This window comes from Falco punctatus, assembly GCF_963210335.1.
Source record: "Falco punctatus genome assembly, chromosome: 5".
Lineage (NCBI taxonomy): Eukaryota > Metazoa > Chordata > Aves > Falconiformes > Falconidae > Falco > Falco punctatus.
Window position 1 is genome coordinate 22,856,354 of NC_137584.1, and position 25,144 is coordinate 22,881,497.

The window sequence follows — 25,144 nt, forward strand, 5'->3', positions numbered from 1 at the left end:
CCCCCATTCAAAGCCCACTTGAAATTACATGCAACTTTGAAGTTAAAGTAGGTTCTTCAACATCATATTTAGCACTGGACAGAGCAGCCCCAAAGACAGAGACTCCACAACTTCATATATATAGTATGGTTATTATGAGCCATCATTCTGCATTATCATTTAAAGTAATAGTCCAGAGTATGGGCTGTTCCTTATGGAGAACACAGTTAATTCAATGCACAGCGGGATTCAAATAATACAAAAACTGAATTGATGCACCTATGGTTTACTGACTCTTCATTGTTTGGTCTTTTTTTTTTTTTTTTTAAACGAATTCTGAGTTACTACCAAAATACATTAGCCAAGACTGAATAACTAAGGTTATTTAAGAACACAGTTCTACATTCTCATCTCAACAGGAACAGTGCAGCAGCTTAAGATGCTATTCCCCATGACAGCTAGCTCTTCCAGTCTTTTTTTTTTAATTTTCTGTTTTCAGCCAGGAACATAAGTGCTCCATTCCTGTTGTCCCATCTATTTTTTTCCCCTTTCCACTCTTAGTTTTTTCCCTCTTAGGAACATTGCTGTTGCTGTCACTACAATAATTTCTTACTTCCAGTTGTCACTAGTAAGCAAGAGTTGCAAACTCACCATCCACCAACCAGTTGGCTGAAAATTAAAATCCAAGAGGAGCATGAAGAAATGAAAGAGTTGTCAAAATGCCTCCTAATTCCTCCCAAACCAAACAAGTATTCACCTGAGGCCAACAGTACTGACTCAAACCAAATGCTCTCTTCATCTGACTGATACAATAATCGGCAAGGATAGTGGGATAATCAAGGTGAGGGATGGAGCTCTAGGAAAGGGGAAGGGCAGTTTCAGAATTACATTGCTTTCACGGGCCATGTGCCACCTTTTGTTTGCAAGCATCATGGCCAGGGTGTCTCCCAGGTGGTGGAGTTGCAGGGCAGAGGTGCAGGCAGTTTGCCAGAAGTACTCTCTGCCCCCCAGACTTTGGTGGGCCAAGCTTTAGTACGACCTGCGTTGTGCTCTGCCACGTGCTTTTATCTCACTCCTGTTCTAGTATCGGCTGTTGTGCAGGACAGATCAAACACTGTAGTGCTCAGGTCTGAGCTGCCCCAAATGTACCAGAGCACCAAGTTTACCTTGATTGAATTCTCAGGCTATTGTCCTCAGTCTTATTTAATCAGAACATCTTTCAGTGCCAGACTTTAGAATGTGAATCCAAATAATTTGAACAAAAGTGTTATGGAGTGGACTAACTTAGCAAACCCCATTTTATTTGTTATACAATTCAGCTCAACATTGTTAAAAAGAAAACCCCTCACATCTGATGAAGGTTTCCGTGTATAAATTGAGCCATGCCAATTCAATACTTTCTAGGGTTAGAAACCTATTGTGTGTTTCACTATTGGAACCTCACTATTCACAAGGAGACTGTAGGACTCCAAATGGGGAGTAAAAGGTATTGTTCATGGTCTGCTTACCTTCCTTTCAGGTGATTCTATTATTTTCCATTCATTGAGTTTCAACTGGTGCAGTTCATCGAATTTCATGCTGACATCTTCAATTGAGAGCTGCAATAAGTCCCAGAAACCTGCTAGGTCCTGGGAAGTTGGTCTCGGCATGGCACTCGGGTCCTGTCATGCACAAAGGAAAGAATATGAATAGACCAGAAGGCTTTAAACAAAGTGCTTTGAGGCAGGAAGGGCATCGTGCCAGATTACATTGCTGCAGTGCTGCTCACTGCTAAGGCTATGTGCGCTTCACAGCTGGGAGCTGTGACTGCAAAGTTTCACCTCCTACACAACCCAAACATGAATGAGTTGGATGTCTCATACGAGCCTTCCTGAATCCATGCGGCACGGGAAGTTCCTTAGCACCATATGCTGCGCTGACCTGCATTTCTAAAAAGGGACAAGCCGACAGCCTCTGCCTGCTGATTATTAAAGGGGAGGGGAATGCGGTTTGTATTCTAGCCAGCCTGAAGTCCTTCTGGTTAAAAATTACATTCATGATAGCTGATTAGAAAGCACAACACCATCACAAAGAAATTTTCAGCTGTATTGAGTCTGGCTGAGCCCCGCAGCAGCCCTCACAGTGCTGTGCTTTGCACCGGTAGCTGGAAAGGGGGTGATAACACACCAGTGTTCTGGCTGCTGCCCAGCAGCACTCGCACAGCACCAGGGCTGTCTCTCCGGTATTTCATCCCCCTCACCAGTGGGCTGGGGGTGGGCAAGATCTTGGGAGGGGACATAGCCAGGACAGCTGATCCCAACTGGCCAACGAGATAGTCCGTACCATAGGATGTCTTCTCAGATATAAAAGCTAAGAGAAAGGATAAGGAAAGGGGGGCATTCATTATTTACAGTATTTGTCTTCCAGAGAAACCACTATGTGTACTGAAGCCCTGCTTCCCGGGAAGTGGCCGAACATTGCCTGTTGATGGGAAGTAGAGAATAACATCTGCTTTCCTTTGCTTCCATGTGCATGCCTTTTGCTATTGCTTCATTAAACTTCCTTTATCTTGACTCACAAGGGTTTGTTTTTTTTTTTTTAATCCTATTTTCTCTCCCATGTCCCTATTCTGCTGAAGAGGGGAGTGACAGAGGAGCTTGGAGGGCACCTGGCATCCAGCCAAAGTCGACCCATCACATCAGCTTATGTTACATTGTTTTGCATTTTCAAATACATAAGGTATAAAATTTTTACAGGGATGGTTGGGTTTTGTTCTTCAGGGAGTTGAATCATGCTCAGGAACTGGGAAGGCACTACCCCCAGGTACTGCAATTAAAAGGTGCTACGCGCACCAGACTTAATGGAGCAAACATTAGGGGTAACAATTAGCAAGATGACCCTCCATTTAACTATTAATGTCAATTAATAATGTCAATTAACTGATGTCAATGCTGGATAAAAATTACATTAGAAGGTGCTATGCAGACTCTTAACTCTATGCTCTGTGAGCATTGGTATTAGTTCAAGGAGACAGCTTTGTCACTTTAGTGAAATAGGGCTTAATTGGTAAACATCTCTGTGAAGAAGATGGAGAAATGTCTGTTCCCTTCCAGGGCAGGAGGAAGCCATTAAGATGGTCTACAGAATGGGGGTGGGACAGATGGAACCACAAGCAGGCCAAAGGGACCTGAGATCTCCCTTTTCCAGGGCAAAAGCTGTAATCACTAGTTTACAATGTTAGAAACACCGGTGTGATTGCTGAAGTGCTCTGTGCCCCATCTTTTACAAATCTACTGGACAAAGGTGTTTTAGATATTAAACACAACCCTACATAGTTGCCTAAAAACTGGGAGTTAAGTCAGCGTTTCTGTTCAGTTGCTCCCTTGAATCGTGCATTTCTACAGCTCTTACACTTGGGTTTGCAGGTGCCACTGTGGGAGCCGAGTGCCTGGAGCTGGGCATGACAACATGCCGTGTCATCCACACCTAAACCCCTTTGGGAATCTGGGCCAAGAACCAGCCTAAAAGCCTATCCACTCAGAAGTCTTCTTCATTAGAAGAAAGTGTCCTTTACACAGTGAGCTTCAGGGACTTCACAGAACTGGCCACATAGATATAACAGAGTTCAGGGAAACGTGATACAGCTCCAGATTAGTGTTCACTGAAAACAACTTCATTGGGTAGATCCCAATTTACTCCAAAGCCATTTACAATTTATGTCAGGGGTGTTAGTTACTCTACAGAGGTCAATAGCTCAGGCTTCGGGAACTGACTCCCTGTGTGAGATGTGTCAGGACAGTCCCACAGCAACACATCCTATATCACAATCTGTTCTCTCCAGCCTGGTCTCCTCAGCCCTCTCCCCATTTTCCTCTAAACAGCTACAAAATGATGCCACTCCTTGAAATCCATTGCCTTCTGAATGAAGACTAATTGCTCCTCTGTCCTTTTGTGTACCCCACCTTTGCTGGTGGTGTTTGGGAAGACGGCAGCCTCTGGCGTCGCTGCTGGCGTAGGAGCGTGTGGTGCCTTGTCTGGGCACAAGGGCTGCCTCCTGCTGCTAGCGCTTCTGGATCTGTGGTCTACAGATAAATGCTGGCACAAATGATTACTGTTACAACTAACTAAGTTTTGTAAAGATTGATTTAAACCTGTTTCTTCTCAGAAACTTGTCTTTTATTTGTATCTTATTTGGAATTCAGCTTCGCAGGCTTGCCTGTGGAGGAAGCCTAAAGCAAGCAAAAAGTATTTAGCTGGTGCTCACGCTGCTCTGGTTTTTGCCTACAACCATGACATACTGAGTGATGGCCTAATGAGCTGAGCAGGATCTGTGCTGACTGGAGAGTATGGAGGAGGACACTTCAGAGAAAAAACAGGGTTTTACAAGAGGTAATGTGAATAATGCAGGAGGAAGTGTTACTAATTGGTGATGGTTTTTATCTGGCAGTTAGTGGGAACAGTACACTGTAGGAGATAGCCAGCCAGATTCCTAAAAAAGACTATTGAAGCTTACATTTTCATGAATTTCTGCTGAGAATCTTTTGTAAGAGATCTCAACCCTGAGCATAATTAAATGTGTCCCTTGAAGTTCCCATGACGCTTTAGAAGAGTCCATAGGCGATGGGTGAGTCTCCTGGTAAATTTCAGTCTGAGTAAGCATATTCCTCCTCCTAAACCCTTGCTGCAATTTGAATTGGCAGAAGTAAACGCCGTTGTTCTTTGTCCTACATTTATGCTTATTGTTGTTGAACACTTTTAGAGAAACTGCTGTGTGGTAGCCCCGTAAGTGCTAGATGTTTTCGAGCAAGGGAATGCACTAACTGGCTGCTATGTGGTAGCATTCCTGTGGGGCACTGAGATGCTGCCTTAGGAGCGTATGGAAAGCCTGCCGCGGATATGCACTAAGTGCCTATTTAACAACAAACTCTATCATTAGGCATAGGAAGAAAAGTCTCAAAAGATGAATGAGCTAAGTCCAGTTCTGCAGTTGCTGCTTTTTGCAGAGCCCATTGCTGATTTAATGAAGCTGAAGAACATTCAGAGCTTAAATCTTCAGAGTGGGATAACGCTGCTGTTATGGAGTTCAAAGGTTTCTTATCCAAATAAGAAGAGAAATAAAAATCTTGCCAGTGTTTTGGTCATGTTGTCTGCAAAGCTCTAGATTTCTCCTTGTGCTCCTATTGCTTTTGCACATTGTTTGCACCTCCGAACAGCTGATGGCTGTGCTGAGCAGGAGCTGCGAGCTGCGCTTGTTATTACAGTAATGCTCTCAAGCACAAGTGCTGGACCCACTTGAAGATAAATGGAGTGGAGGTTAGGCTCTCCAAATCTTAGTTTGCATAGCTTAATCAATCAGGTAATGGAGGGCACTTTGAAATGTGCAGTGAGAAACTTTTAGACATTGATGAAGATTTCCTCCTTTCGCTACGAAACAAATGACTAGATAAGGGAGCAGATGTGATGTATTTGGTATGACAAATGTGGTCATCTCCTGCTTGCCTGACTTTGCATATTTCTTCTGTCATTCTGCATCTGTAACAGCTGTTAAAATTCTTGTTTTGACAGACTCTTTGAAGTGGATAATTGGATTCTTTCCTAATGAGGACCATATATCTTATCATTTATTATCAGAAGGTAGGACATTTTTGGCATCACTTTCTCAGTAATATTTGATTGCAATGTCAGGAATTCTGGATGTTTAACTTCATGGATGGAAAATAGCAAGTGGGTCTCTGCAGAATTAATATTTTGCCTTTAAAAGTTATGTGGTAAATACTAACAAGTAAAGAAATGTATCTCACCAGACATAGGTCATGCACACATCACAAACATGCACACAACAGAATTTAGCACTTTTAATATTTTAATATATGAGGGGTTGCAGCAGTCAAAAGCTGAAAGTTACACTTGATTTCCAAGTGAGACAAAGAAAGGTGTCCTACCACTAGCCGTAGCTAGAAGAATTACATTCTTCTATTGATTAGTATCATCTTGCCACAACATTTTTATCACTGATGGCTGCTGTCATATTAATGAAGATAACATTTAGAACCGAATTTGTCTTTAATGAACTTCCAGAACAATACAGTAACTCTCATAAGTAATACACTACATCTGTTCCTTTAGCCCTAGGACATCTTATATATAATTGACAATGCAAATTATGAAAACTAATTCTATGAACATTACGTATAGTCCCATTTCCAAGATCACTTCTATTTTCAGGTATGTGGAAAGCTCATTCACATATTCTTCACTATGCTGCTATTTCTTTTATTCTCCACTTACTGTAATGTGAAAAATTTCTGCTTTCTTAGATGAAATACAGTTACTATTTTAGGGTATTTCAAAAATAAGCCATAATATTATGTTTCAGTAAACTTGCATTTGTTCCCTTCTAATTTTTCTTCTTTAATAAAGAGAGCAAAAAAAGAAAAGACAAAACACAGCCAGACAGAAATTACTGAAATTACATGTTTGTTTTGACAAAAAAACCCCCAAACAACCAAACAATAAAAAGTACTAACTCCATACCAAAGGATTAAGTTAAAAAAAAAAAAAAGGATCAGTAAAACAAAATATGAAAATGACATTTCAGAATACGACTGTATGGGTATGTTACACTTGTTTTTGTTGTTGCCTTTAAAGTAAAAATATTAAATTATAAAATTTAAAGTTATGTTTTGTGGAATTACTACAGATGAATAGCCTTAACCTTTTTAAGAATAGCCAGATGTGGTGACTTACCAGATTTTGCTGACAAAGCCAATAAAATTGCTGGAATTTCTGAGACATGAGGAGCTGAGCACTTCCAACAGCACTTCGGATCTTACCTAGGACTAAGCATACAGACAGGTTATTACCAATAGATGTCTTTTGGCAGTAAACACAAAATCCAGCTCTAAAAAATATTTATCTGAAATTACTGTTTGTTTCATATGGGAAGTAAATATTTGGTTTTGTTGCTTGTGATGATATACATAAAATATTTTTGAAAAAGATGGAGATCTAGGAAAGCTCTGTGGCACCTTAACCTTTAGCAGTAACAAATGCTATATTAATAACTCAGAACAGCTAAGACTGTATTTGCTTAAGGAAGCAGAAAAAACCAAGGGAATATAGACAGCTTCCTGAAGTGGGCATGCATACATATGTTTTTGAAAACAATCTTAAACTTCAAAGCAAATTACACCCCTCCCCCCCATTTACGTTTGTTTATGTAAATCGAAAGCTGTTGAAATAGTCTTGCCTCAGGAACCAGTGAGATGCCTGTTCCTGCTGGTGTCAAAGGGAGCTCTACACATACCTTAGGTAATACCTTCTGGTTCTGCAATCAAAAATTACTTCACTGAGTTACGTAGATGATCCTTGGGTGAGCTCTCTATCCTGTCTCTTCTGGGCCTAAGGCTAATACATCAAACTATCACATAAGATATTCCTACCATAAGGATGAGCTCCTCAAAGGAATCACATCTCTGAGACATGTCTTGGTACCACTATTAAGAGTTACCAGTTGCCTATCCAGGAAAATACATGAGGTCCTAAGCACAGGAGCTTCAGACAAAGTGGGGCACAACCGGGTGCTGCGGGACTTTGCTGAATCATGACCAGCCCCCAGTGGCTCACTGGGCTTTCCCCAGTGTCGGTGCACTTGCCATTTCAAGTGCACATAAGCACTGGGGAAAAGGGCCAAATTCATTTTACTTGACTTTGCTTCCAAAAGTCATCTATTTAAATCAAAATTTCTGGATGCTTTATTATCAGTAATCTGAGCTCATCTGATTATTTTTAGATGAGCTGAATCTCTTCCTGGAGATGCCTATTTCTTTCTATTGACTGGAGTGCCTAAGGGGACTGTCTCATCCCTAGGAACTAACTCCTCCCGGACTCCCTCCCACATTTGCTGGGATAAACACTATACTTTGGTAGGTAGCAATATACTTTCCTACACATCCTTCCTACACATCCTTTCCTCCACATTCATCTCTCTGCTGAAAAGCAGCACTTTAAAAAGCATTCAGTAGAAGATTGATTTTATCTGGAGGATTTCCAGATCTTTAAATAATGTTTAGGATAAAGATAGAGAGAGGGAGGGGTAGGGGTAGGGGTGAGACAGGAATTACTCTGACATCTCTTAATTCTATTTGAGGAAACCAAATAGATAATTCAAACAGGATGCAGAGGGTGGAATGAAGTGCAGCAGAACTGATCTGCAGCCTGGGATACAGAAAACATTAAACTCTGCCAGGCCTTAACATTTTGTTGTTATTTAGAATAAGCATAAGAGGGGACTGAGTGGCATCTGAAAACAGTATTTTGGTAGTAGGTAACTACATTTTAATTCTGCTTTCTCTAGACCAGTGAAACATCTGCTTAATTGCAAGTAGCAGCAAGAGATAACTCGGAATTTTTAGGCTCCAGTTCTGTGGAAGCTCTGTAACTTTAAAAGCATGTGTTAGCATGTAGAGCTGTGGTTCTCAAACTCTATTCCGTTTTCTGTTAGACAGATAGTACAGCTGTGCCACAACACTAAACGGAACAGCAATATGCATAATTCATCAGTCCCGTGTGGCACCCATTTGTGAAGGGGTTAAGCAGTTCAGGGCTGTATGAGTAATTCACTGGGGTTTTGTTGGCCAAATGAAATCAAGCACTTTAATTGTTTTGGGGTTTTTGATCACCAAAGCCTTCAGTTTCCTCTATGGAGTTATTGGCGTATGGAAAGCAATGTTGTGGGTGTTAAAACCTGAACATACAGAAACTTAAATAAGAAAGGTTTCATCTGATCTGAAACAAATTGCTTTAATTTTGTTTTCAGCATTTTTAATAAAGGCAAAGACAAGTGACAAACAGCCTTGTATCCTCCTTTTCCCTCAGTGCTCTGTAGCTCAGGACATAAAACAAACTCCCAGTGTGGGGCCAGAGTCCCTCCTTTGCCAGGGTGGGCAACTGTGCTGCAGCAGGTTCCTGGTGTTGCCTGTTCCACGCTATGTTCAACTATTCACTGGGCAGAAAGAGAGTGAGGATGATTCTGTAGGCTGATGGTTGTAGTGCTTGTCTCATAGTAAGTTAAATTCAGGTTTAGTTTCCTCTGCTGAATTTTATCATTCTTAGCTCAAATACATAACTTGAATAAGGGACATTGTGGAATATCTATAGATGAATAGCCCTACTACAGAAATGTAACCTTGACAGAATCTATATATGACTGATATTTCTAGTGATTCTCACAATTACCCTAACCCCCATATCAAGTAAACATTTGCTTTATCTTCATTGTCCTGAAGGATACACATCAACAAGCGTTGGTGATTTAAAGCCCACAGTCAGACCAGACAAGACTTAGGCACTGGCAATGTGACATTTTGGTGTGGTACACATCTGTTGGGGATGTAAGACAGTGGCCCTGGGCTACCTGCATGTGTCGCTGAGTCACAGCGGTGAATACACATGTACAATTACAGCCCTACCATTTACTAAAAGGCTAAATCTATTTCCGTCTCAATACGTAAATCAAACATAATAAAACATAGAAGTTGGAATCTCTCATATTCATGCTACTCTGCTTTGCTGTAATTAAATTAAAGTATTAAACACTTCAACTCATAATCTTTAGCACAATATTAATAGACAGCCAAAGCCTTGTTATTAATTTCATGCATTGGGGAATTATTCTGATGAGTGCAGATTGATTATCTCCATGAAAGAATGATGAATGTTAGAGACTGGAGAGATTGAGATGTTTGGTGATGCCTAGAAGATTTTGCTTGTAAATAAATGATTATAAAATCTATCAACACACATAAATATATATAATTTTCATATAATCCATGTACCTCTCTCCATTTAGATAATGTTATATTTACTTGAATGTCAGGAAGGAGTCACACAACCTTATTTCTGCTCCCTGAAGCATATGAAGCACTCCGTTTTTGTTGTGTGGTCCTGTATGGCTTCTGCTTTGAAGACATACAAAACTCTGACCATGACTTCAGTGAAAGCAGTCTCAGGATTTATAACCTGGATAGAGATTGTGTAAATTGGTTGCATATAACATGCACAATTAACACAATGGTGTCTTTTCCCCTGCAACAAGCATATACAAAATTGCAAGTAATATATATGTGTTGTATTGGTTGAGAAATACTTCAAAATTTTGTAATTGACATTGGTTTCATATCACAAAGGTAGAGGGGGAAAACAGCTCTATATTGATGAACCCAAGATTACAGTCTGATGCTGTAACTCTATTCTTGAGTGGTTAAAACCTTTGCTCAATTGTGCCACTGCTGTACCAGCAATGAGAAACTCCTAACAATCAATCTGTTTCTGGCATTCATTACTGTGTGGTTTTTTTTTTTTTTTAATGACATGTTTTACTTTAAATTTTCATTGCATTTGATTATTCCATTTTTTCTTAGTACTTGCAGATAAATTGTTCCCCAAACAATATCAGAAAATATGCCTGGAAAAAAAAATACTGAAACTGGCATTTACTTCACCCTCCTAACTCAGGGCATGATACTTGTCTAATCTCTAAATCTAAATTAGTAATCTTCAGAAATACATGTCTTTTTCACTATCAGCAGGTAGGCATAATAATATATGTGTAATGTTCAGAGTGAGATGACATTTTAGGACAGCATGGCTACCGGCTGGTGGTGCTCTGCAGGGTAGGCAGGGGAATGGGACCCCTGTGCACCAAGGGAGACTCCCTACAAATTTGCTTTTTACCTCAATGGAGCTGAGTTCAAAGAAGAGAAAATTTGAGCAGAAGAATACAAATGCTAGGAGGACTTCTCTGATTCCACACTATGGGACTATCTTTTATTGACTTTAAAGACTGTTTCAGGACATTTAAGACATTCTGTCTTAATTTAAGTCATTCACCACACTCCATACGTAAATTTCAATAGTTTCTGAAGGATAGATTTGTGAAAAGCATTAGGAAATTAGGTGAGTAATTTCTCTTTGGTTAAAGGACAACCCATAAAAGCTTTTATGGATGATTAATTGATGAATAAAAACCGGTTGTGAAGGTTCCTTTGTGGTTTGTTGTTGTTTGGTTTTTTTGTTTGTTTGTTTTTGGTTTTTTTCCAAAGTATGGGAGATTTAACTCTGTGTTTTCTATTACTATTTGGCCATATTAGTAAAACCCTTGCAGTGCTGTGGAAATATCAGCCAGAGGATTAGCAAGGAAAAATCCAGCATCCATGGAATGAAGGGGTAAGGGGAGAGAAGGGTGATAATTTGACCTCTCACTCTTTCTAATGCCTTTTTTTCTCACTAGAGAACACTTTACTATGTAGCTATGCCATCAGAGCCCCAAACCATGATGCAAAAGATACCAGCAAAACAACTTTTCCGCTGGCATAGTTTACATTATAGTTAATTTTTTTGCACTTATTTTAGGATTTTTATGAGACTAAACTCTGTGTGGCTGTTCTCCATTTGACTTGTGTACTGAAATATTTCAGTGTCCAAGCATGTGGCATTCAGAAACCCAGGATGTCTTCTGCTTCCCTCTGCCAGACCTCGCCTACAAGCTGCAGGCAGGACTGCAGCTCCCCGCCGCGCTCCTGCTCCCCCCGTCCCTGCACTGCTCTCCCTGCTCCCATCACAGAGCTCGCAGGAGGCAGAGTCCTGGCCCTTTTGGTCTTCAGTAGCTTTGTGACAATTGAGAGTGTTTTTCTTGTCATCACCTGCACACCGTTAATAGCAAACACAATTTTCAGGGTGTAAAACTGAAACTCCAGTCAGCACTCTTGAGAAACACATATCTTTGCTTGAGGGCACCCTGCTAGTGCAAATGATCAGATGACTTACCCTGGGAACAGTTACAGCCACATATATATTCTATATATATATCTATATATGTTATAATAAACACTGAGAACACAAATAATTGCCCCCACAGCCAATATATGAACTTCGCAGAGACTTCAAAATACAATTCATAGCAACTGAGCAAATAAACAAATTCTGTGAAGAGAAAGAGAGAGAGGTTATTTTTGCTGCAATGATTATCTTTTCCTTTCCTAAGACCTGATGAGTGAAGTTCTTAAAATGTTATGGGAGAAAAGCTACAGTGAAAGAAAAAATCAATATAGCAATCAGACAGCTTTCTGTGATCTCAGAGCTATTGTGTTAACGCAGAAAATGAAATTGTTTTCTAAAATGCAGTTCTATTTTAACTCTTCCCATGATTAAAACAAAAAAGAAATGGTACCATAAAGACAGCCTTCTCCTATGAGATACAAAGCTATATTTGGTTTTCAGGTACAATTAATATACCCAGGACAAAAATAAATGTTTCGGCATTAACAGTGACAGTTTGAATGTGCAAACTTTGCTGTGAAGTGTTTTGGGAATAGTAGCTCCTGCTGGAAGATGGAAAAACATATTTAGTTGCTTCTGGCTCCGGCATTTGCATGTATTTTCTTCAGGGAACTGCCAAATGCTCAAATATGTCAAGATACATTTCATGCTGGGATATCATTAAACTTCCGTTCTAGTGGATACATACCTTTCAACCTCCATAGCTCAAACTATGGATACAAAATGTGTCTAAGACTCAACAGGAAAAAAATTATTTGCACTGAAACTTTAAAACGCTGTGAAGCTCATTCCCTCAGTGAAAATAATTCTCTGATAACTTTTACTTGATATAAGCTATATTAAGTGAACGAATACAATTTCAAAGATAATGTAATTTTGAAATTATTGAGGAAAGTCTCTTGAAATGAGTCATGTATAATGACAAACTGGAAGTCTGGGTGTCACTTTTGACAATCAGCTGAAGACAAACATCTGATTTGGCATACACTGTATAGACCTTTTCTATAAAAACTCCTTTAACCTATTAGAGAGGTCAAAATATTCCCCCAAACATAATTAACTAACCCATTTTGATTAGTTTATAAAGGGGATTTCAAGGGTCCATTTCAGTTGTGTTTTAGTTAACTGTTAGGGAATAGCCTTTTCTTTTTTATAGAGTAGTCACGCTGCAAACAAGGAAACACAGAATCTTGATATTCTGTTTTGTTTTCTGACTGAAATATTCTAGGTTAAAAGGGTGTAATTAACTCCGAATACTAATAAAAATTACTGAAGTCAAATTTGTCTTCATGTCCTCTGTACAATTTACTGAAAACTCTCCTCCTAATTGCCGTTTTTCCATGCAACAAGATGTTTCAGAGTACTTCTGGACTGCAAGAGCATAAATTCACATGGTGGGAGGGAGGGTGGTTCTGCACCTGGGAATGGGTGGTCAGCTAAAATCTGCTCCTCAAGTCTTCCTAATGTAGTACACAGATCCATGTTCCAGAGAATAACACCGCTAACTCCCTAGCTGTGTCTCCAAGCGAGGAAGGAGTATTGAAGTGAGAGCATTTCCACTGCTCATTTCATGTGGCTGCAGATTCGATTGGGGCTGTGCATGAGGACGAGCTTGCAGAGAGAGGAGGTAGGACACGTTCACCCCTTGCCTTCAGGCTCCTCACCGGCCTCCTAGGGAAAGAGAGGGGCTAGCTGCCTGTGTATTTCTCCCCTTTGCTCCCTAATCATTTTATTCTTTCCAAGGAGATTAAAATCTTGCTTTTTGACCTTCTGCTTCAGATTGTAAGCACTCTTGCCCCCACATCAGTAACAGGCAACCTTGGAAGGAGGTGATTTGGGATACTTAATGATGGCAGAAAAATGTCAGTATTCAGCAGCGCAAAGATTTTGGCAACTTAACAGTAAGATGTATATAGTAAAAACAAGTATTAAAAAAATGATTGTGAAAGAAGGCTTGAAATCCTCACACAGGCTAAGCAAAGAAAAATACTTTATCATTCACACTTTAACAGTCCCTAGGAGGGTATTCAAGTCTTCACAGTATTAATGCATAGGGAAAATTCTCAGCTCAGCTCTGCCACGATGAAAATAAGGACAAAACCCAACGCTCCAGGAAGCATTGAAGGCTGAAGGAAGAAAACCAGCCTTATGCTCTCCCTCACCCCAAATCCTATGTTGTTACTTGGCATACTTGCACACGATACAGTGGAGAAATATGACTGTAAAAAAAAAAAAAAGATGAGGTAAAAAAGTAGAAATTCTTTCTTTTGAAAAGGTCAGTGCAAGAAATAGAAATTGGCCTTTTAGTCACCATGCAGGCCTGGCTCAAGACCTGAGGGTAGATCACTGCAAGAACTCAAGGGCAGGAAAGAATACAATCAGGAAAGAGTATTCGGAGGCAATGGTGAAATTCATCAGAGTGCAGGAAAAGATGCTAGTAAGAAAACTTAATATGAACTAATTTGTGATATGTGAAAATCTCAGCTGAGACAATAATTCAGATTGGCAGGGATTGAAATATTTATAAAACTGAGCCTGAAGAACATGGATAATTGACCTCCGAGGGAATCACAGGGAGCTGGCTACTGAGTGCTAGGACCACTTTGATATATTACTATCATTAATGCTGGCTTGGATCTTGTTCCAAAATAGTCTACATTATTTTTCACTTTGTCCCATCACTCCTTTCAAGGTGTCCACAGGATGTGAGAGAATAATAGTGATTCTTGACAAAACTGTAATAAGAAAATGCAGCTGAACTATCTAATAGTGCATGTGCCCGTGTTACTGCGGAAGTGCTTTAACTATTGTTCTTGCCTACTCCTTGCTGTTCTTCCAACAGACTCTTTACGATAGGCAGAAGTGCCTGTAAAGGAATGAAAACATTTTAAAAATGTCTGTCCATAAAAAAGACACAAATTATCATGTTTTAGGAAAATGGCAAAAAAATGTTCATGTAGGACCACCTTGTGGGCTCTGGCAAAGACTCAGGCACTGGAGCCATACAAGTGAGCGAGAAGAATGTGTCAGACCTGGAGCTGCGGATGGAGCTATTGCACCATTTGAGCCATATCTAAGACCAGACTTTGATCCTGTGCTTGACTCTACAGTTGGCTCCTTAACTACTATAAAATCTTACTCTGGGAAACACCAGCTTGCATAGCCATTTGCAAGGCAGGGATCTTACATCTAATGGTTCTGTAGACTGATTTTGGTACTACAAAATGAGTAAGGAAAAACTACTGAACACAACTTTATCCTAACAGATTTCTTATTTTAGCAGACATCAATAAGAAAAGACACTGAAATGTTCTTACTTTCTTCAGAAAGGTCATTTTCCTCTGCTTCTCTTTCCATTTCTTTACACCATCCTTCCATTCTCTTAGTTTCAGTATGTAGCAACTTCATAAACCAAGATCCATCACGTCGACAAGGAGACATTCGACCAGTCTCTACTGTCTCAATGGCTGGCTCTAGCCAGGGTTCTGGTGGTGGAAGGTTTGAGGTGTCAACTGGGGTTCTATAATCTTCTCTGTAACTGAACAGTCCCTGTGTCCTTACAGTTCTCACTGCGCTGTATTGGGTGGGCGTGCTGGGCTCTGAGTGCTGCTGGAATGACGAGCCAAACTGAAGTCCCTTGTCCTCCATGGTGATGTGTCCTGGAAAGCCCTCCAGTTCCAGGTCAGCCTGGACAGCTGCTGTTACACTGTTTGAGCGCTTGAATCGTCCATGTCTTGGTGAAGAAGGGAGAAAGAAAAGAGATTAAGATGTGTAAATTCATACATGATTATACGGAGGCACAGAATAATGTTTCAGTGAGCATATTCTAGTCTTCTCCTTGGACTTTATGTTAAATATTTTTTCTTTGTGCATATTTCACCAAAATAAGACAGCGAGTAACAACAGAGAGGAAACCCAAATTGCATAGTGGCATCATTGATCTGAGCAAAGATACAAAAGAAAATAATTTAAATTATCTCTGGAAGCAAATATTGATTTATTCTCATACTGCAAAATGCCATGTATAATTACTAAATGAACTGGAAATAACTAGCAGAACTGCAGAGTTACATCTCCTATAAAGTACATATATAAAAACTGAGGTATTTTTTACTTGCCTCATAGGATGGCCATTAAATATTGATTTTATATTGTGGTAATGCCACAACATTTTAGAAAAACTTTACGTTAAAAAGTTAGATAGAGAAGCAAAGATTATTTGTTCAGTCTTTTCACACCTGAACCTATTGTTTCAAATTACTTCTATTCAATGATGGTAAAAGGCAATTAGCATCCTGATGCTGTCTGACAGCTGCTATGAAATGAGATAATGGTCCCACTCCAGTACTTAACAGGCAGTGACTGCCAGGGATAACCTGTGGGTTAGTGTACTGCCCAGCAGTTTTACAAAGCTAGAGAAGGACTGAATATCTACTTTAGGATACAGGTACCATGGGTTACATCCTAACCATTACATTCCCCTGTGTGGACTGGGAAAGCCTGGATCAGCCTGAAGGGTTCTATCAAAGGAAGAGTATTCCAATACACAGTTCTTTGTATTTGTTCTGCCAATAATCAAATTATATTCATCCACTACTTTAATCTAAAACTTTCAGTTCCTTCCCTCCAATTAAAACCAAGGAAGTTAAAATAAATATTAAGTAACTGCTTAGTAATCTCTAAAAATTTTACCGAATGACCAGCGTGCATGTAAGAAATTTGGCTTTGTGAATTATTTAGGGACTTGCCAGATGTTTGTTATTAACTCTGTTTACAAATGTGCATTGCGTTACGAAAGACTACAGGTTTTTGTACATGCTTGAATTACCGTTTTTCATCTTCCACTTGTATTCCAACGGAGTGGTATTCCCGTAGGCCTCTGCTTTCAGTATCTGAATCAGTTGCTGTTTCCACCTAATTCAACACAAAAGATACATCTGCAGAGTGAGCACCGACAACTCAGCACTATTTAACCTGCACTCATTTAGAATTAATTCTGTATTTCCTCTCTTACTGCTAAGAAACACCTAGCACAGTAAAATAAATGAAATAGGTATTCAGCCTGGTATGGTTTTGGTGCAGTTTTATAAAACTTTGCATGAGTACTTCTGTTCTGCTATGTAATCCCCTATTTCAAATCTAAGCAAAGGCAATTACTCAGTTCAGTGGAAGCATGAAGTAAGCTTGGTCTGGAAGAGCTGTTCTTAGAATGAGGAAACCACAGGATAGCCCTTTTTTATGCTATTATAAACCAGTCTCATTATAGTCCTTGATTTAGAAAATAAAATAAAATCTCAAGTAGCCCGATAAACTTGCAAGTGATAAAAAGAAATGCTGCAATGAAATTTTATCGACAACTGCGCTGACAAATATAGAACCATTTAAATGATGTGAGGGATATAGCAGAATGCCATATCTCACCTTTTTTAATAACATGGTCCTGGAAATGTTATATCAAGCAAGTAATTTATGCACTTTTTATAGTATTCCCATCCAAAATACATTTCCCAAAATATATTCACAGTAGAGTTTTCTTCATAACTGAGACCATATTGCTTTTGCAAGTTTCTGTGGGATTTTATGTAACACTGCCCACCACCACACCACCCCCAAGTCTTTGACACAGACAAAATGAGCGCTGCAGTATGCAAATTGTACTGAATCAAGGGAGAGTCAGGAAAGAAGAAGAAGAGTAGAACTGACTTTTCCTTTCAAATTATATTTTCACTGTTAAATCAAACAAATGGTATCAGCAACCAGTTTTTCAATATGCATGCTACATGTGTGAATTCAAAGAGTATATCCTATCATGAAGACAAGATGACTTTTTGCCTTGCAGCCATCACAGGCACCTCTGGAAAGAGCCCAATGGCCTTTGCAGCTGTCTCTCAGCTGCACAGTCCTAATCCTACCAGGTTTCTGGAAAGATGCAGAGAGAAGGGGGAAGGAGGGCGGGAAGTGAATGTACCTGTGGACTATACTTCTTGAAGAAGCCAGTTGCTGGTAACTTCTCTTTCCATCTTCAAGCCGTAGCTCCATGTACATTTGCATGGAAAGGAATTCCAGCCAGTAATCAGTACACATTCATATTTACCTGGGTGTGGGTCATGGAAATGTTCATAAAACCAGCTAGTGCAGGCATCCTTTAGTAAATGTTAATGGCATGCTTGAAGTGTACAGTATAGCATCAGGCACAGGTTTGCCAAAAGCTCTGGTTATCAGTGTGGCAACTGTCAGGGAAAGACATATTTCCCAGTGATTCCACTTATGCTGCATGAGGTCTAGGGGAAAGCATGTGCTGCCATCTGTTTCCACCTTGGCAGCTGCATGGAAGCTGCTATGTTCACTTGGACGGGCAGCACATTGAGAGAGCTAAGATATCAGACTTGGTAATAGTCTTCAGGATCTGGCATTGTCACTATAAAAATAAAGATCCCTCTTGACGTTGCCAGTGAAAAAAAACCTCAACCACAGAGGGAGGCAGCTTGGAGAAAAAAAACCCCACAACAACCAACCAAAAAACAGGCAAGTTGATTTCCTAGTTAAGGTGGGTCTTGGCTGCAACATGGGTGAGAAGCTTAAGTTGCACTTGGAGGGTCACCCTCTCCTGAAAGAACATTGCAATGAGTAGAACAGGCACAAGGTCCAATTTCTTAGCGCAAGAGATATCTGCCAGGAAAGACACCCTGATTTATAACATAGACGGGTACAAAAGAGTCTTGAATAATAAGTTAGAGTCTAAGTGAGGAACTAGGCACTCGGCTAGCCCTTCCAGGGATGTGAGAAAAGCTGTGTATAAAATACCTGCAATAGAGACAGGTTTGTTCTTCATTAGAGCAGAAATGAATTAACTGGGCCAAGAACGAGATACCCATCTAGCCTGTTGTGAGGGAGCAGAGAGGCAAGGCACACTTACCGTTTTGACTACAGTAGCGAGAGCTCAGTCAAATATGCATAGACATGTTTTTAGCAGTGAAGCCAACTTATTCTCAAAGGGAGAGGAGAGAGCAGGTGGTGAATAAGAGCAGACAATGCAAAATACTTAGACTGTGGCTTTTGGGTGTGCCTGTACCAGTGCTAGCAGGAAAATGATGTCCAAGGTGGGAGAACATTTTGTGGAGGAGGTCTGTTGATGTTGAAATCCATAACAACGTCTGGAGTGGTCAGGAAGTCTAAACTGTTGCTAAGAACTACGGTATTTGGCTTCATACCCAAAGCAACGAGATTCAATCTGAGTTAAAACATAATATAAAAAAAACAAAACAAAACAAAACTTGTTGAGTTTAAACTACAATAAATAATGCCATCAAAGAGCAAGTCTTCAACTAGGGATTTCATCTCCTCCTGGAGACAAGAAGTCTGGAAGATCTTGTTAAAGTTGCAGTGACCATGGCCTTCCAAATCATATCTGATGCATCATGGAACACCTGCGAAAAAGCCAGAGAGGTTATCTTGATCTCAGACAGTCACTATAAAGCACTTGCAGGAGAAGAGTGACAAAGGAGACTGTAATTTCTGTTACTGAAGAACAGAAAGCACTTGGGAGTTGGTGGCTGAAAGGTGACACTAGAGGCTTAAGACCATGATCTCAGAATAAAGATTTCTTCCTATGTTCAGAAGACGCAGTGGTTATTAAAGTAGGTGATTGTGATACAGGAAATCTAATCTCCTGAGCGTTTCCAGTCTATTGTCTTGGTACTGAAGGGGCAAGAGACAGGTAATTACCAGGGAATACTGGTGGATTTCATGGTGACCTTACAGACTTAGAAAAGATAGTCAGATATCTGGTAGTATTGATGTCAGGTTACGGGAACATTCAGTGTCACGCATTCCCCAAGAGGATGCATGAAGGTCTGAGCACTTTGTTTCCTAAGTCATGGAAACAAAGCGCTGGCTGTGACAGAAGGCAGAAGACAAATCTTCTGCAGCGTGTTCCAAGTAAACACAGTGGAAGGCAACTATACGAGCAGGCTCTGACTTCACAGTACCCCAGTGATGAGGGTAATACTTCTCAGGGCAGTGACACAAGGAAAAAGATTTTGCTTTCCTATCTCCTGCCTCAGAAGTTTGAGGTATAATGCACAAAACTGTCAACCTGGACATATGGAGAATAGGTAGTCAGTGTGATTTTGAGGCTGCATGTCTTTCCTTATAGAAGCAGCAGAAAATGCCAAAGTGCCATGACCAGTTAGTCAAAGGCTGGAGAAGAGACTGAGTCTTTGTGCACAGCCTCATATGGCAGTGCTGCTGACAAGGTCTAATGACAGTGTAAGGGAGAGTCACAGTATTACTGATCATGAACAGCAATCCCAAGGCATGGAAAAGTCACTGGCTGTTGGAGTTCTTGAGACTTCATACCAGGTAAGATGCTGATGGCATGATGAAGGCAGTACACCTGGATTGCTCTGGACCACAGCTCCACAGCTAAGACTGTGTCAGACAGCCAATACAGCTTCACTAAGGGAAAATCATGCTTGAACAGATTTGGTGGCCTTCTATGATGGGATTACAGCATTGGTGGATATGGGAAGAGGGACTGATGTCACTTACTTGGACTTGTGGAAAGCATGTGATACTGTCCCACACAACATCCTTGTCTTCAAAATGGAGAGACATGGATTGGATGGGTGGACTTGGTGGATAAGGAATTGGCTAGATGGTCACACTCAAAGACTGTGGCTCAATGTCTGGGGAGACCAGTGATTAGTGATGTCCCTCAGGTGTCTGTACTGGGACGTATTATTTAAAATCTTTGTTCAGGACATGGACCGTGAGATTGAGTACACCCTCAGCAAGTTTGTGAATGACACCAAGCTGAGTGGTTGATACTCTGGAGGGAAGGGATGCCATCCAGAAGGACCTTGACAGACTAGGGAGGTGGGCCCGTGCAAACCTCATGAGGTTCAACAAGGCCAAGTGCAAGGTCTTGCATGCGGGTCAGGGCAATCCCAAGCACAAGTACAGGCTGGGCAGAGAATGGATTGATAGCAGCCCTGAGGAGAAAGACACGGGGGTGTCGATGGATGAGAAGCTCAATATGACCCTGCAATGTACACTTGCAGCCCAGAAAGATACTGGTGGATAAAAAACTGAATATGGCCCAGCAATATGCGCTTGCAGCCCAGAAAGCCAATCACATCCTGGGCTGCATCAAAAGAAGTGTGACTAGCAGGTCAAGGAAGGTGATTCTCCCCCTCTATTCATGAGACCCCACCTGCAGTACTGTGTTCAGCTCTGGGGACCCCAACGTAAGAATGACATGGATCTGCTTTAGCAGGTCCAGAGGAGGGCCATGAAGATGATCAGAGGGCTGGAGCACCTCCGCTATGAAGACAGGCTGAGAGAGTTGGGGCTGTTCAGCCTGGAGAAGAGAAGGCTCCAGGGAGACCTTATAGCAGCCTGCCAGTGCCTAAAGGGGACCTACAAGAAAGCTGGAGAGGGACTCTTATCAGGGAATGTAGTGATAGGAGGAGGGGCAATGGTTTTAAACTGAAAAAGGGTAGATTTATGCTAGATATTGGGAAGAAATTTTTTGCTGTGAAGGTGACAATACACTGGAACAGGTTGCCCAGAGAAGCTGTGGATGCTCCATCCCTGGCAGTGTTCAAGGCCAGGCTGGATGGGGCTTTGAGCAACCTGGTCTAGTGGAAGGTGTCCCTGCCCATGGCAGGGGGGTTGGAACTTGGTGATTTTTAAGGTCCCTTCCAACCTAAACTATTCTATGATCCTGTTCTATTCTATGATTCTATTGGACTGGGTCCAAAGGAAAGGACCAACATCATTACTTCCACTTGTGGGGTTGCTGATCAAGATCCTTGAACTTGTTTGGATGAACTGCAACTCCAACTGATGGCGTCAGGGAGGCAGGCACCGGCTCCACAGCATTACAAGCCTGAAGATTTGACAAGGGAAAGAAGTTTGTGGGTGGCCAGGCTGAAGAAGCTGAGCAGATGGGAATTCAGGATTCATCAGCGTCTCCTCCTCACTCACACAGCTTAGCATGGAGGGACATGACATTCTATCTCAGACCACACCTGAGCCGAAGCCAGAAAAAAGAAGCCAAGCTGACATCTGCCCACATGTCAGTCTTTGCCTTCAGTTCCTTCTAAAACATTGCACTTCCTTCACAGAGTGATATCCTTAGGACGACCATTTCTATATCTTATGCTCCTTGGGACCTACTGAACAAGTCCTGTGGCATAAGGTGGAGGCCAGATTGCTGGACATGGACATAGGCTAAGGAAGGTTGATGTTGATATCATCCTTGAGGGGCTAACATACTGCTACTAATGGTGTGGAGGTAAGCGATGGTCAATGGACAGAGAAGAGACTTTTGCCTTCCACACAGGTATCTCAGCAGCTCAGACACAGTGCTGTTGGAAACATGATGGTCTAAAGATATAAAAAAGGAAAGGTCCATACGGAGATCATAAGTTTGGCTAATTAATATTGTTGGAACAAATCAGGAAGACTGGGTAACACACCCTTTTCTTCTGTATTGCACATTGAAAGCATATCTACTTTTACCTACTACATTGTTTGGTTTAGTAACAGATAGCAATGTCTTCTTTTGAACTCTGCTTCTGATATGTGGAGGCAGATTTTCCTTTTGTATTTTGGATGGACTGCTATCTTTCCATTGATGCAACACAACAAGAAAAAGTAATTTTCATCTATCTGTTTCCAGTGCTTTCTTATTGGTATTTCACCTAGAGGTATATCCTGAATAATTTTCCCAATATGCAATTGACACCTAGAATTTACAGGCATAAACGAAGGAATCTGCCCTAAAATTTTATTCAAAACAAAATTATCAGGAAAATGATGGCTCAGGTATCAAAACAAAAATGACATTAGTTACCTCTAAATATAAACTCTTGCCAAATTATCCTTCCCTCCAGCTTGCCAAGGATGACACTCACTTAATGACCTGATGATTGCCTTCATATTTTAATGCTTGCATTTCCTCACTGTGCCTTGTAATAGCAGGAGAATGCCAAGTGTGTGTGTGCACGCACGTACGCACAATCTAGGATTGCAAATATTGTAACAACCAACAAAAAAAATAGATCTGGAAAATGGAGGCAAATGCCAACACACATAAAAGTGGGAAATAAGAAATAATTTGCATTTACAAAGAGAAAAATTATCAAATAAATTGCATTTCTGAATGAAAGATATTATAAAGACTCCTGCTAGAAGACAACAAGGAAACTCTTTAGATTTAATCAGATTGGCCAAGCTAGATTCAAATGAGCAGAGGAGAAAAAATAGTGTTTGGTTTGATTGTGTGGCTTCTGAAACTCAAATAAGTCTTAATAAATCTGCTGTTATTCTCCAAGATTCATTATTGTTTTAATACTTGCATGGGTTCTAAAAGCCTTAGTATTTGTAAATCGGCCCACAATCTCAGTAAAGCAAAACAATGTGACAAATTATATGTCTATCTGGTTATAAGGGAATCTCACACAGAAGAAGAAACAAAATAATAGCCAGGCACTGACAAAAAGTAGAAGTAAGGAGTAGATCTAACATAGCAGGTCATCTTCCTCTCTCCTTGCAAACAAAGAACTAAAACTTCCTTAAAAGTTTATGGCACTTTATGCCATGAAAAATATTGTTTCATGGGTTTATAATATGCCCATAAGGCTTGTAATATTAATAGGAAATTTAATGGAACATTTTGAGATTATTTCTATCTTACTTCTTTTACCATTCACAAAGGCATAACACTCCCCTTTTTTGCTGCCAATACAAGGAGCCAACAATACTATGAATCCTCTGTGATCAGTTACTGCTGACCCATCCAGCCCAAAATTTGAAAACTAAGTATCAGGTACTGGCACTGACTTGGTAATCAACGATCCACAAGTAAACTATATGAACACAAAATTATTAGAATGAATGCAAATCACTATTGCAAAGAAGTTGCTTGTTATAATCAATCTTAGTTTGTTTATAGGCACTTGTTCTAGAAAAGGATGCGTGAACCAAGTAAATTATTCCTTCAAAGTATTTACTAAGCTTTTTTAGCTGATAATTTTAATTACTATAAAGCAACCTTTATTTCTGTATTGAAGTATTATTCTGCTTTATACATGAGCACTGCAACATAACGTTGTAGTGTCCTAAAAATTCCATTCTCAACTTCTATACATACTGTCTCTAAGGAAGGCTTGAAGTTAAGATACTAAACACATAAGAAAAAAGATTTTAACCTGGTGCCTTTTGCTTCTCTGTCATAAGCATCAGTAACAGAAGTCCTTGAGGCCACATTATCTCCCCCCATGCAACTTCACTGCCCTCAATGGGTTTTCACTGCTGCAACCGATTTGTTCTATAATTAGAATTTAATAACAATCTCTCTGATGATGCACAGGAAGGGACATAACTCACCTTTCCTCTCTTGCATAGGCTTCTTAGTGATAACAAGAGGAAAAAGAGAAGAAAACACTACCTTTGACAGTAGATCAAGTACATGTAATTGTGAATGCAGACAAACGTTCTTAGGTACAGGGAGATCTAATCTGTATGCAGTGACTTCAAAGTAGGAAAAATACTTGAAATAAGCTATAGTACTAACTGCTACTGCTTTCCTTTACTGATGGAATACTTTTATCAGCCAAAAACCATATACTTTTTCAAAATAATTTTTAGAAACCCACCAAAAGACTCCTACACTTTTATACTTGAGTGATTTTTTGTGCCTCACCAAAGGGCTCCGTTTTGCTACTCCACTACTTCCCAGCAGAACATGTGGACTACTGCAATACATTGCTTGGCACAGTAAGTTCTAATTACAACAAAAATATCCTACAATGGGTTGAAAACTTCTGCTGCTTTTAAGAAAGCACTTTTTGCTAAAAATTCATGGCAGAGTTTAGAAATGGGATTTGTGTCAAAATAATATGAGATAGTAACAACAAAATAATGCACACAGCAGTGGTTGTCATAATTTTTTGGTGCATTTACTGCTAAGTAGCAAATTGCTCTGAACCAGCATTCTCTAAGGCAGCAATCTGTGTCTTCCCTGCTTTCATTATGTCTGATGGCAGTTAAGAAAACGAGCAACAGTAATTTGTGAAGAGTAAAAAATTAGATGGCTTTAAAATAACCATAGCTTTGTTTTAACTACAATTCCAACTGCTAAGCTTTTTGACAAGCGAGGAGGGCAAAATGCTACCACTGGCTGGGAACTCTGCTATCCAGATAAGCCTGTCAATTCTGGCTTTACCTATCTACCTACCTACCTACCTACCTACCTACCTATGTGTGTGTATATATATATGTACAGGTCAGTGTTAACTCTAAAGGCCGGGTTATAGCCTCTGTACCATAAAGGTGTTAT

General features: G+C 40.3%; 1 protein-coding gene across 1 annotated transcript in view; it reads right to left on the reverse strand.

Annotated features, from left to right (window-relative positions):
- DLGAP2 (DLG associated protein 2) overlaps positions 1–25,144 on the reverse strand; it is a 501,923-nt gene that overhangs the window by 17,928 nt on the left and 458,851 nt on the right. The window contains exons 11-14 of the mRNA XM_080387773.1: positions 16,625–16,710; positions 15,114–15,529; positions 6,706–6,797; positions 1,488–1,640 (exon numbers count right to left, since the gene is read on the reverse strand). Of these exons, the coding sequence (XP_080243899.1) occupies positions 1,488–1,640; positions 6,706–6,797; positions 15,114–15,529; positions 16,625–16,710 (747 nt within the window). The remainder of the gene's footprint in view (positions 1–1,487; positions 1,641–6,705; positions 6,798–15,113; positions 15,530–16,624; positions 16,711–25,144) is intronic.